General features: G+C 37.4%; 2 protein-coding genes across 10 annotated transcripts in view; one reads left to right on the top strand and one right to left on the bottom strand.

Moving 5' to 3' along the window:
* Positions 1–745, top strand: part of HIBCH (3-hydroxyisobutyryl-CoA hydrolase) — a 92,597-nt gene extending 91,852 nt beyond the window's left edge. For all 6 annotated transcript variants that reach the window (XM_004763396.3, XM_004763389.3, XM_004763393.3 and 3 more), the window contains one exon: positions 162–745. In XM_004763396.3, coding sequence (XP_004763453.1) covers positions 162–277 — 116 coding nt within the window. In that variant the 3' untranslated portion in view covers positions 278–745. The remainder of the gene's footprint in view (positions 1–161) is intronic.
* A 911-nt stretch (positions 746–1,656) lies between these two features.
* CUNH2orf88 (chromosome unknown C2orf88 homolog) overlaps positions 1,657–12,939 on the bottom strand; it is a 74,711-nt gene continuing 63,428 nt past the window's right edge. For all 4 annotated transcript variants that reach the window (XM_004763384.3, XM_004763385.3, XM_045086486.1 and 1 more), the window contains one exon: positions 1,657–5,670. In XM_004763384.3, the coding sequence (XP_004763441.1) occupies positions 5,220–5,507 (288 nt within the window). In that variant the 5' untranslated portion in view covers positions 5,508–5,670 and the 3' untranslated portion in view covers positions 1,657–5,219. The remainder of the gene's footprint in view (positions 5,671–12,939) is intronic.

The following is a 12,939-nucleotide window of genomic DNA, read 5'->3' as shown; positions in this document are numbered from 1 at the left end:
TTAAAAGAAAAATGGAATACATGCAAAAATTTTAACTTTGCAGGAAAAAATGTGCTAGACAAAATATGTCTTGTGTAAGGTAGTTTCTGTCAATTCAATAATTAAAATCTGGTAATACTGGAAGGAAACATACTAACATTTCTTATGTCTTCACTTGACAGTTTTAATAGATAAAGACCAGAGTCCAAAGTGGAAACCAGCTGATCTAAAAGAAGTTACTGATGAAGATTTGAATAATTACTTTAAGTCTCTGGGAAGTAATGATTTGAAATTCTAAGGTGGCTAGATTTTTAAGGTGTTATTTTGGAGCACATGTTGGCAAACTATAGTACATGGGCCAGATCCCGCCTGCTGCCTGTTGCTGAGTTTTCCACAAGCTAAGAATGTTTTCTGCATTTTTAAATGGCTGAGGGAAAAAAGAATCAACTACTAATATGTCATGACACATGAAGGTTACATGCAATTTCATATCTGCGCTCATAAGTGAATATTGACTGGTGTGTCACTACACTTGGCTATTTACCTATTGTCTGCGGCTGCTTTGAGTAGTGCAACAGATACCTTAAGGCCTGCAAAGCCTAAAATACTATCATCCTTTTCAGAAAATGTTTGCCAGCCCGTTTTATAAAAATGGGAAAATTAGGAGGTCTTAAATTATCTAATTGAAATGAGAACCTTATGTTTTGGTTTTGGGTAGTAGTTTTTATGTTGATTAAATAAACATATGTATAGATTATTTAAAAAACCTGGAATTTTTTGGCTATTTTGTTAATGCTTCAGAGAATTTTCTGGATATATAAACCTGTTTTAAAGTAATTATGTTACTATAGAAGTGTTCCTTTTATAATATTAGAAATCTCTGGCAAAGTGAAAAGGTTTTTATGAGGTTGTCTTTGGTATTATTAACTCAGCTTTTATCTTCCCTCAAATTAACCAGAATCCTTCCCTGTGGTGAAAATGATGGTTGTTTTGTAGGATTTGTGAGTCTGAAAAAATGAGGAATTAGGAAACTCCAATCTCTAAAATAGAGAACATTGCTTTTTACAATTTACATTAAACTTGGGTGTGATGAGTTATTTGCTGTTACATAGTATAAATCAGGAGGGGGGGGAGGACTTTTTGTTCAGAATAGAAATACATTCCAAAACTGTTGACAAAATAAGTTTTTCTTAAGGTACACAAGAACCTGCAGGGTGCTCCAGACTTGGGACATTAAAGTCAGGGCAAGAATAATCTTTAAAGCTCAGTTTATCATTTTTTTTTGTGACCGAGTTTTCCCTTCATCCCAAACCACTCAGAAACTAAGAGAACTTCTGGTTTTTAAGAACAGAAAGTGGCAAAACTGAAAAAGACATCAGAGGTCACATCCTGCACCCTTCTTATAGGTGAGGGAACTGCAATCTGGGAGTTGCTTTGAATTTTCTAAATATTTAACATGAAGCATCCCCCCCCGCCCCGCGCCAGAAGTCATGAACAGATTCCGAGTACAGATGGCATGGTAGTGGACATGTTTACATTAATATTCTTACAGCTCTTAAATTGGACCTGAATGATCCAAGAAATAATTTCTGTCAGTGGAGTTTTACTCACTTTGCCTTCATTAGAAATGCAGAAAATGTTAAGCTCTTTATATCAAAAATTTGACAGTACACAATATTGAAAGGCATTTGCTTTAATCAGAACTTAGCTAGTTCGTGGCAACTAGACTTTTATTGTATGGTTAGAAAAAAATGCTTTCACAAAAATATTTGGAAAAATACCATTTCATAGCTAAGTCTTACAAGGAGGAGAATGAACAAAACTTGAGTTTTGCAAAGTAATATATAGGGAGTACATCTGAGCTTGTGCCCTCTGCTCCCAGGAAGGCATGTCCAGTGGGGCCACACAAATACAGGATGAGGGCATTACGATGAAGCAAACAATATATATTTGTTGGAACTTTGTTTTTAACTCACTATTCCTTGACAGTATTGATCATGTGTCTCTAACTTTGATTTCTAAAGCCATAGAATACAAAAGTACAGTTCCCTCTTCTCATAAAATGCCGGTGATATTAAGTGGGATAGGAGTGTCAGGCTAGCTCCTTCATTCAATGCGTCTGTTTTTAATACGAATAAGGCATTTTGACACAAATTATTCCTATGGAACTAAAATCAGTTTTATCCCCTTAAATTGTGCTTTGAGTGCTAGTGACCTCAGATAGTTTGCAAAGAACAGATAAGCGAACTGAAAATTGAGACCTCTGGGATCAGATGCTGGCAGCTGAAAGGGAACAACACAAGAGCCCGTCACCTGGGCAGGGGGACAGTGAAGCACTGTTGCGGGGCTTGGTGAGGGACCAGCACACTTCCCCTGGTCACCTGCTGCCCTGGCAGTTGCCATCCAAGGTAGCTGGTTACACCAGGCTCGTCTGCCCCTATCCTGGATGTTCTGAAGGGAAAAGACTCAGTGGTTGGGCACGTGCCAGTGTGGTAAAGAAAGGAACTTGCTACTGTTTCCCTTCCCTCGGCGAGAACCCTGGAGACTTGTTTTTGCCGTGTGTCTTCTGACGGAGCCTGATGTGATGCTGTTTCGTGAGCCCCCGTTTTCCCGGGTCCCTTTCCCTTACAGTTTGGCCCCTGTCTTTCATGTGTGTGTGTGATTTCTAAGTCGGAGCAAATGTCTCCCTTCCCAGCAGCTAATAATTCTCTCCGTCTTCTGTTCTACATGTTCCTTCCTTATCACACAGATCCTCCATTCTTTGACCGTTCATGAAAGTTCAAAATGAAGTAGATCCAATATTTAGATCCGAAGGTATGAAAGAAGTTATTCTATCAAAGAGGTTCTCATCTGTTCTTGTCATCAAGACCAAACTGTGTCTTGATCATCGGATGCAGCACTCATCTGTTTACCCGGTTCTTTTCCCTGCCTGTCCCCAGTTTGCTGTGCTGACTAACCCACTGATGATGCAGGCCTCGTAGTTCCTTGTCCATCCATAGTTTGACATAACAGAGCATATATTTCCAAGATAATTCTCTGTTGCAAGACCTAACTCTGTTAAAATGAGTCAGTAGACGGAGCGCCTGGGTGGCTCAGTGGGTTAAAGCCTCTGCCTTCAGCTCAGGTCATGATCCCAGGGTCCTGGGATCGAGCCCCACATCAAGCTCTCTGCTTGGTGGGGAGCCTGCTTCCCCCTCTCTCTCTGCCTACTTGTGATCTCTCTCTGTCAAATACATAAATAAAATCTTAAAGTCAGTAGTGAGGTGTTGGTGCTTGGTAACAAAACAGTACTGCTATTGTGTCAGAGTGGCAACAGAGAATTCTTGCTAGATGTGGACCTGGCAGGCATCCCTGCTACACGCCTGGGACATAGGGCCCCAGGCACAGGAGGAACCTGAGGTTAAAATATTTATAAGAAAACTCAACAGTCTACATCGTACGTGTGCTGAAAAATTTTGTGTGGCTATGGCTTTGTGTTCTCACCCTAATACTGTATCTTTTAAATAGTAAATGCTTTGCAGCAAAAGTGGTCTGTTGTGAGATATAAAATGAATGAAAAATGGCAACATCTAGGCTTTTGTCTGAGTCATTAGTATACTCAAAAACCTAAATTTTTCTTCATGAGCTTGAAAGATATTTTGCATTTTCAGAAAAATTTGGTTCCTTAGCTTTTGGACTTCAGATCTTTATATTAACAGGGGTCATGGTTTTTCTGTATAAGTTTCTAGATTGCAAGTACAACAGGACAGTTCAAATCCTGGGACTAGGTGAAATGAAAGTTGAAGGACCCGGTGTCCTTTGGTAACTGAAAGATGGTACACAACTCACTTCAAAGTACTCTCTTTGTCCACACAACAGGGAGAATTCACTCTTTGTGGGTTTCAAAGGATAGCTAAAATTAGAGGTAGCATTTCTGCCTTCTTACAAGGCCAAATACATATTTATCTCATTAAAAAGGTCACAGTCTTTTTCTGCCTTCCTTTAGCAGTCAGTGACAAGGGTCTGTTGAATCTTAGTAAAAGAATTTAATGCACACAGACTTAAGTAATTCCCTTTCCAACTAAACTCAGTGTGTAACAAATCTGGATGAAAAGACCATTCTAGAGACTGAGTCCCAGTTTTTCTGCAGGCTATGTTTTCTTAGTATCTTCTTCCACTCCCAGATTTTCTGTTCCATTGATTTTAAAGAGTACTGAATTCTTGGGAAGAAAATAATTCCCCCAAAAGTTAGCGAGATTTAGAAAATAGTATATGGCTGGAAATGCCTTATGGGCATCATTACCATAAAAAAAAATACATGAGTACTCTCTTCCAAGGAGTGTTTGATCTTCTGTTTTGTAATGCAACTGTATAGTCTCATGCATAGACTGGCCCCACAGTAACCGGAATGGGAATTGCCCCATTAGTCCATAATAAAGATGGGAAGGAATGCGCATTACACCAACTCTCTACATCTTTGAGACATTAAAACTTCACATACCTACAGCACTGAGAAGAGGCTCTGCTTTCTACCTTGAGCAGGACTTCTGTTATTTTAATATTTTGGTGTTTGCAAAAGTTCTTGTTTCGTTAGATCACTGGACTGCTTAAGTCAATGCCATAAACATTGTCATGGCTTCTGTAAATTGTATCCTGTTCAGGTTGTGTGAAGTATTGAGTTCTATAATAACCACTATGGTTAGTTAGGGACCTGAGGTTGAAGGTGGTTAAGGACAGGTTTCAAGGTGCACTTCTTCTACAAGGGGTGCTTTCTACTGCTTGATCGTATGTATTAAGTAGGGATCCTTGACACAAATGGCTTTGACAAATGACCCGCTAGTATTTACCATGGCTTAAGTGCAAGTTCTTTGCCAAGACATCTGAAAAATCCTTTTCATAACTTGTTTGTGTGTGTAAATTAACAAATAGTTATTTTGATTTCTTTGGTGCTACTACTAGTGCTCAGGAAGGAAGTGGTATGGCACACAGCTGACTACTGTGGTCGGGCCCTGTGCTTAGCCCTTTAAAATGACTCCAACCCAAGACCAAGCAGCAAGAATTTGCTGTTAACATAAAAGTGCTTATCGTATGTCATGTTAGGTACTCCTGTATACTCTTGATACTATCATGGACTTTTTTTCCTCCATCCCAGTGGAGTGATTTGTATTTATTCACACCAGTTTTTGCTATTATTTCATGTGTTTAAACTAGCACCAACTTCCTCCACAATTCTAGAAAGTTATTCTCAGCGTCCTACGGCGTCAGGGCCCCTCACTCTCAATGTACGGGATGTCGTCGTACTTCATGTTGTTGCCCGCCCACTGCTGCAGGGCGTCGCTGAGAATTTCCTGTGACAGGCGGTGTGCAAACTCAAAGACCACAGTTTCAGGCCCTCGTGGTTCCTTCAGTTCCTCGTCGGCATTAACTGGAGCAGGCATCCTCAGTAGAAATCTCTCTTCAGGCATAAAGCTTTCTTCACTTGCATGTCGCTTCTCACTCTCAAATGTGGTCGGAAATGGGAACGTTTGCTTTGATTTCATGCAGCCCATGTTATGTAGAGCGCTGAGTGAAGAGAAGCAGTAGCGAAGACTACTTCAGCAGCATCTCTGGAAAACACTGGGCTTGTCCACGTGAAACTGACCAGAGCTTTTCCTTTCCAGGCACTTCAGAAATCAGTGTTTCTTCTTGCCAGTCTTCACCTGTAGTGTTTATCTGTGAAAAGAAAAGTTTCATTTTGAAGCTACCAAATGCAAAATACTGTGTAATTAAGTAGCGTGTAGAGACCGACCCTTTACCACTTTGGTCACTTGTGAGGGAAGAATAACTTTATCTTATCAATAGAAAGAAAACAACTCAGTAAAATTGGCAATTTACAAAATAGGAAAATTTTTTTCAAGGTCTGGAAAATTTTATAAATCTAAAAGCAGTTTAACTTTTACTAGCCTAGATTTATTTATGTATACCAGGGTTCAGCAAACTAGCCTTTGGCTCAAATACTAGCTGCCTGTTTTTGTAAACTGAGTTTATTAGAACATAGCTGTGCTGTTAGTATGTTGGCTCTGGCTAATTTCATGCTGCGGTGCAGAGATGAGTGGTTTTGATGGAGACCATGTGTCCTGAAATGCCTGAAATAATCACTGTGTGGCCATTTATAGAAAATGTTTGCCAGCCCCTGATCTGTCCTGTTGAAGGAAACAAGCATATAAAACATTTGTTCCTGCCTCAAACCCCATGAGTCTACATGTTCTTGGGCTGTTATCAGAGTTAGGCTCTGTCCCCTGGTTCAATGTTTACAACTAAAGAGACAGAATAACAGCCTTGAGGCAACACAAGTTAGATGTGGCAAAGCCACCTCTCTCTAGATGTTCCCTATGAAACTATAGGAAAAGTTCAGATTAAAATAGGTTAAAAGTTTCCTCCCTAAAATGTCTCACTCTTGTTTGATGTCTGGCCAGAAAGTAGGCTGCAGGGCTCATGATGTGCTTCGCAACTGGGTGCTGTCACTGAATGAACATCTCTTAAGATAGGACCTCAGGGTAGCTAAGTACAAAGCAACTTCACTGGAGGGAGTCTAGCCATGAGAAAGCACAGGCGAAGTCTCTGCTGCACTATGGACTGAAACGATGGAGCTCTGGAAAAGCTGATAAAGTCAAACTCAGTTGACTTCTGAAACAAAACTATTGATCTAAAGGACATATTTTTATTAAACAATGTCTGCTTTTAGTAAATATATACGTAATAAGGTATAGAAATAAATATATAAAAGGTAGCACAAAGGTCAACAGATCTTGGGGCAGAGAGATATTTTTTTTCCTTTTGAGTATTTCTTGAATCTCTTGACTGTATTACTAATGATGGGAAAATTGTTACTTTAATATAAATCCTAAATTTGGAAAAAAAATTTAAATGCATGGTAGTTTTTAAGTAGTTTATAATAAATCCAGAAAAGGTGACTTTTGCTATTTGACAATATTTAGATTCCTATAAAATCTACCCAAGTTCTCCCATACTACTACCCCTTATAAGGACATATGGTTGGGAAGTGGCAGAAATCTAGTCCTCTGCTTTTAATTACCCTTAGTTCCATATACCTTGCCAAAGATGTATTTCAAAAATGGAGCGAGAGATGTGTCTAGTGCTTGGCTTACTAGACAACTCCTTAAAGACAGGAACTGTCCTGGTTTTACATCACCAAGGTATAATGGCCTAACACAGTATCTGCTTTGTACTATGAGGAATGGTTAAGAGAATTGTACATAGTTAACCTGAAAATGATTATACAATAAATGTCTAATAAAAGGCAATGAGTAAGTCAGCTGATTGGCTCAGTCATTTAAAGTCTCCTTTTGGCTCAGGTCATGATCCCAGAGGCCTAGGATCAAATCCCACATAGGGCTACCTGCTTTGTGGGGAGGCTGCTTCTCCCTCTGCCCCCACCCCCACTTTTTTTTTCTCTCTCAAAATCTTTTTTTTTTTTTTTAAACAATGAGTAGAGTCATCACGATATTCTGTTTTCTAGGATCTTTGGTTTTGCAAAAGCAGCTTTCAAAGTAGTACCAGATTTACCCTCACCAAAATGACTTTAAACCTCACCAAAATGACTATAAACAAAATATATCTGAACAACAGCAGACAACTGTGATCCTCAAGAGAAGGGAAACACAGAATGTTAAACTCCACAGTTCAGCATCCTGCCTGGAAACATCTTTGAGCAGCATTATTATCTCAGGGAGGTTGGGCCCGAGCAGAGTGGCAGTCCTGCTGAGTTGAAGAGGTTGGAATCCCGAAGGTAGATGAAATTTCGAGAGACAAGGGAGCTGTGGGGAGAGGCAGAAATGGGGTCTTTCATTTGATGGGGTCTCTTCAAGATCACCTGTCTGAGGACTTAAGACATGCACATACAGGAAGAGGATTTGCAAGACTTATCATAAGTCAGTGCTGTAGAATCCTTGGAGTTCCAAGACCAACCTTAGTGGAGAAACCTCACAGAAGCCTTAGGAGGCAGGTGTGAATCCTAGAGCAGGGGTTGACAAACTTTCTTAAAGGGCTAAGTAGCATAGTATTTAGGTTTGTAAGCCATATGGTCTATGTCACAACTATACAGTTCTTCTGTTGTAGTGCAGAAGTAGCTATAGAGGGGTGCCTGGGTGGTTCAGTCAGTTAAGCGTCTCTTGATTTCAGCTAAGATCACGATCTCGGTTGTGAGGTCAAGCCCTTGGTTGGGCTCTGCATGGCATAGAGCCTGCTTAAGAGATTCTTTCTTCTTCTGCCTTTCTCCTGATTTGCGCATACACACTCATTTTCAATAAAAGCAAAAAACCTAGACAATATGTAAAGTAGGCAGTGCCTGTGTTCTAATAAAACCTCACAAAAACAGTCTAGCTAGCCATAGGCCATATTGGACTAAGTTCAAACAAAGAATAAAACAATACCATTTAAAGGAAGATGACATAATCCAGACTCCTATCCATAATGTCCATCCTAGAATAAAAAAATTACTTGGTATGCAAAAAAGCAGGAAAATGTCCCATGTCCAAGAAAAAAGTTATTAGAAATAGACCCCCCAAATGACCCATAATTTGGTAGTTAACACAGCTAAATAGAACTGTAGAGCTGCTTATGTTCAAGGACATAAAGGAAAAATGATCATAAAGACTGAACAAGTAGAGAATCTCATCAATGGGAAGTGTAAAGAAAAAAGTAAACTCAAGAACTAAAATGAAAAACTCATTTGTATGAGCTATTGAATACTTAAGAAAGGATTAATGAACAGACATCTATAGATCTGTCTAATCTGAAAAATGGGAAAAGATAAAGTATGTCTTAAGAACAGTAAGGATTTAGACACATTGGACCCAGAGAACAGGAAATGAAGAATATAAGAAGAAGAAAATAGGACAATTAGAAAACAGTAAAGTGACTGACTTAAATCTTTACATATCAAAAATTTAGAAGGAAATGGACTAAAAATTCCAGCTTAAAGGCAGGCTACTTAAAAAGTAAAATTCAAGCCATACAAACATAGTCAACAGATCTTTGACAAAGGAGCAAAGGTAATACAGTGGAGCAAAGAGTCTTTCAACATGTGCTGAAACAGCTGTGTAGTCACATGTTAAAAATCCTAGACACAGACCTATACCCTTCACAAAAATTAACTCGAAATGGATCAGACCTAAGTGTAAAACATGAAACTATAAGACTCCTAGAAGATAGCATTTAGGAGTTAAATCTAGATAATCTAGAGGACCTTAGATTTGGCAATCACCTTTGAGATAAAATGCCAAAAGGCATGATCCATGAAAGAAATAATTGAGAATTTGTTTAAAAACTTTGGCTTCACAGAAGACACTGTTAAAAACTTCGTCTTCATCATGTTAAAAACTTCGGCTTCATGAAAGACACTGTCAAGACAATGAAAAGCCACAGACTGAGAGAAGATATTTGCAAATTACCTACAATGTACAAAGAATTCTTAAAACTCAAGTAAACAACCTGATTTAAAAATGGGCAACAGATTTAAACAGATGCCTCACCAAAGAAGACATGCAGATGTCAAATAAACATATGAAAAGATATTCAACATTCTACCTTAGGAAACAAATTAAAACAACCCTGAGATACCATTATAACTTATGAAAATGGTGAAAATTCCAACACTGATGACATCAAATACTGACAAGGATGGGGAACAACAGGAACTCATTCATTGGTGAGAATGCAAAATAGTACAGCCACTTTGGAAGTAAGGGTGGAGTTTCTTACTAAAACCTAATCTTACCATATGAACCAGTAGTCATACTCCTTGGTATTTACTCAAATGAATTGAAAAATTGTGTCCACACCAAAGTCAACATATGGATGTTTATAGTAGTTTTGTTCTTAATTGCCAAAAGTTGGAAGCATCCAAAATGTCCTTCAGGTGAATGGATAAACAGGGGTATATCCAGACAATGGAATATTATTAGGTGCTAAAAAGAAGTGAGTTAACAAGCCATGGAAAGGAAAGGAGGAAGCTTAAATGCTTATTACTAAGTTAAGCCAATCTTTCCAATTCTCTGATATTTTGGAAAGGGTAAAACAAAGCAATAGTAAAAAGTCCACTGGTTGTTGCCAGGGGTTAGAGAGGAGGGAGGGTTGAATGGTGAAACGCAGAGCATTTGTAGGGCAGTGGACTACTCTGTATGATACTACAGTGGTGGATACATACCATTATACATTTGTCAAAATCCATTGAAACTACAACAAAGAGTGAACCTTAATGTAACTATGGACTTGGAGTGATGGTATGTTAATATAACAAATGTACCATTCTGGAGTATGATATTGATAGTAGGTAAGGCCATATGTGTTGAGTGTGGGGATGCAGGGGCTCTCTACTACCTGCTCAATTTTGCTGTGACCCTAAAACTGCTCTAAAAAATAAGGTCTTTTAAAAATCCAACTATATATGTTACCTCTAAGGTCCTTTATAAAGGTTGCAAGCAAGAGGGTTAGAAAGGATACACCTGGCAAATAGGGAAGCATAAAAAATACTACTGACATTCAGACAAAGTAGACTTCAAGACCAGGGGGATTACCAGATATACAGAGGCATATTGTATGTGTCAATGAGGAAGACATGACAGTCATACATGTATATGTAACTATTAACAGAGTTTGAAAGTAGAGAACTCAAGTGAGAAATGAACATTGCTCTCAGTAACTGATAGAATATCCAAAGGAAAAAACAAGGAATTCAAGTTTTGAACACTAGAATTCAACTTGAGCTGACATTTATAAAAGGCTATACCCAACAGCAGTAGGATATATACTCTTAAGAAAAACTACATGGTGGTTTCAAAAAAATTCAGAACCTTGAAAGTTTTATTTTCAAACCATTAGAGTTAAATTAGAAATAAGTGGCAATTTTAAAAAAAGCCCCCCAGTACTTGGAAACTATCACATTTCTGAATAAACCATGGGACCCAGAAGAAATTATAAGGACATTAAAATGTTTTCAACTAAATAGAAACCATAACATACCAGAATTTTTGAAATGCACCACAAAAACTTAGAGGGAAATTAATGGGATTTCAAATGCTCGTAGCAAAAAAGGTTTAGTTTAAATCCATGATCTAAGCTTTTACCATAAGAAGCTAGAAAAAGAAAGATAAACCCAAAGTAAGTAGAAGGAAATAAAATGGATAAGAACAGAAGTCAATGAAAGCAAAAAGGGCAAACGTGGAGAAAAGCAATGGAACCAGTGCTGGTTTTTAAAAAGATTTAATAAAATAGGTAAGTCTCTAGTCTGATCAAGAAAAATGATAGGACACACATTGCCAAGATGTATGTAAGAAAAGAGACATTAGTACAGAGGCTATGTACAAGATCAACATGGGAATATTATGAACTTTATATCAATACCAAATGACCAAAACTAGCACAAGAGAAAATAGTCTTTATCAATTAGCCCTTTATCAATTAAAGAAATTGGATTTGTAATTTAAATCTTTCTGAAAAAGAAACCTCCAGGCCCAAGTTCCTAGCTAGAGCTCTAAATTCTTTCAAACACTCCAGGAAAGAATACCAGTCTTAAGCTCTTCAGAAAACAGAGAAAACACCTAAATTTATTCTGTGTCTTATCAGGATTACACTGTTACCAGAAGCTAAGACACTTGAAGTGGGGGGAAAAAAAGTAAAACAACTCTACAAGCCAGTAACCCTCAGGAACACAGACATAGATCATTTTTTATTTAAATGGCAAACTGAATTCCTATATAAAATGGTTACTACATCATGACCAAAGGGGATTTATACCAGGAATGCAAGAAAGAATGTACCATTCAAAAGTCAAGAAATACATATTAACATAAAAAAGATTACCATAGCTAGATAATCCTAACAATAAATGCAGAAAAAACATCTGGTAATACCATTAGCACCATTCATGATAAAAATTCTCAGCAAACTAGCAATAGGAATTTCTTCAAACTAATGTTAACCTTAATGGTAAAAGACCAATAATTTTTCTATGATCGGAATAAATCAGCAATGTTCATTCTCATGATTGCTGTTAATGTTGCATTAGGGGGAGGGAAGAAATCCAAAGACTGTCAGAAAGAGAAAGGAAATTGCCTTTATTTGTGATGTCATGATTATGTATGTAGAAAATCGTAAGGATTATGTATATGTACAAAAAATTAGGATATTTTAGCAAAGTCTTAAGATCTAAAACTGATATACAAAAATCAACCATTTATACTTAGTGAATAATTGGAAGATGAAATTAATGCCACTTACAATTGGGTGAAAAGTATAAACAGGGATAAATGTAACAAAATATATGAAAGAACTACATTGTATATTGTATATTTGTATGAATAATACAAATTTGTATTATTTGTATGAATAATTCAAATTGTTACTGAGAAAATCTAAATAGAAATGTTTATGATATCAAAGACAATATTGTTAAGGTGTACTTCTCCCCAAAATGATGTATATATATTTCTAGGTATTCATTTAAGACAAATTGAAACATGTCACACACAAAAAGAGCACTTGCATAATAATGTCCACTGAAGCTTTATTCACAGCAGTCAAAGCTGAAAACAACTGAAATGTCCGTCTGTGGGCTTAATGGTTAAGCAAATTTGGGATCTCCATGAAATGGAATACTAGTTGACAATAAAAAAAGAACACAACAACATGGGTGAGTCTCAGAAATATGTTGAGCCAGATACAAAAGGCTGATCATATTTCTATGAAGTTTAAGAATGGAATATTAATTCCATGAATGGACACTATAAGTGATTTTCTTTGGGTAAGGGCTGCTTGGAAGGGGGCATGAAAGAATTTTCTGCATAATGGAAATGTACATCTTGATTAGAGTGTTGATTACATGGATATTTACACTTGTCAGAATTTGTTAAATTGTACTCTGTTATTTTACTCCAATCTTTACTTCAATAAAATATATGTAACAGTTTTTGAGGATATCCT

Source organism: Mustela putorius, unplaced genomic scaffold (assembly GCF_011764305.1).
Source record: "Mustela putorius furo isolate JIRA1106 unplaced genomic scaffold, ASM1176430v1.1 tig00000992_pilon_pilon_pilon, whole genome shotgun sequence".
Taxonomy (NCBI): Eukaryota; Metazoa; Chordata; class Mammalia; order Carnivora; family Mustelidae; genus Mustela; species Mustela putorius.
The sequence above is the reverse complement of the archived record's forward strand: the minus strand, read 5'-3'. Positions and strand labels throughout refer to the sequence as shown.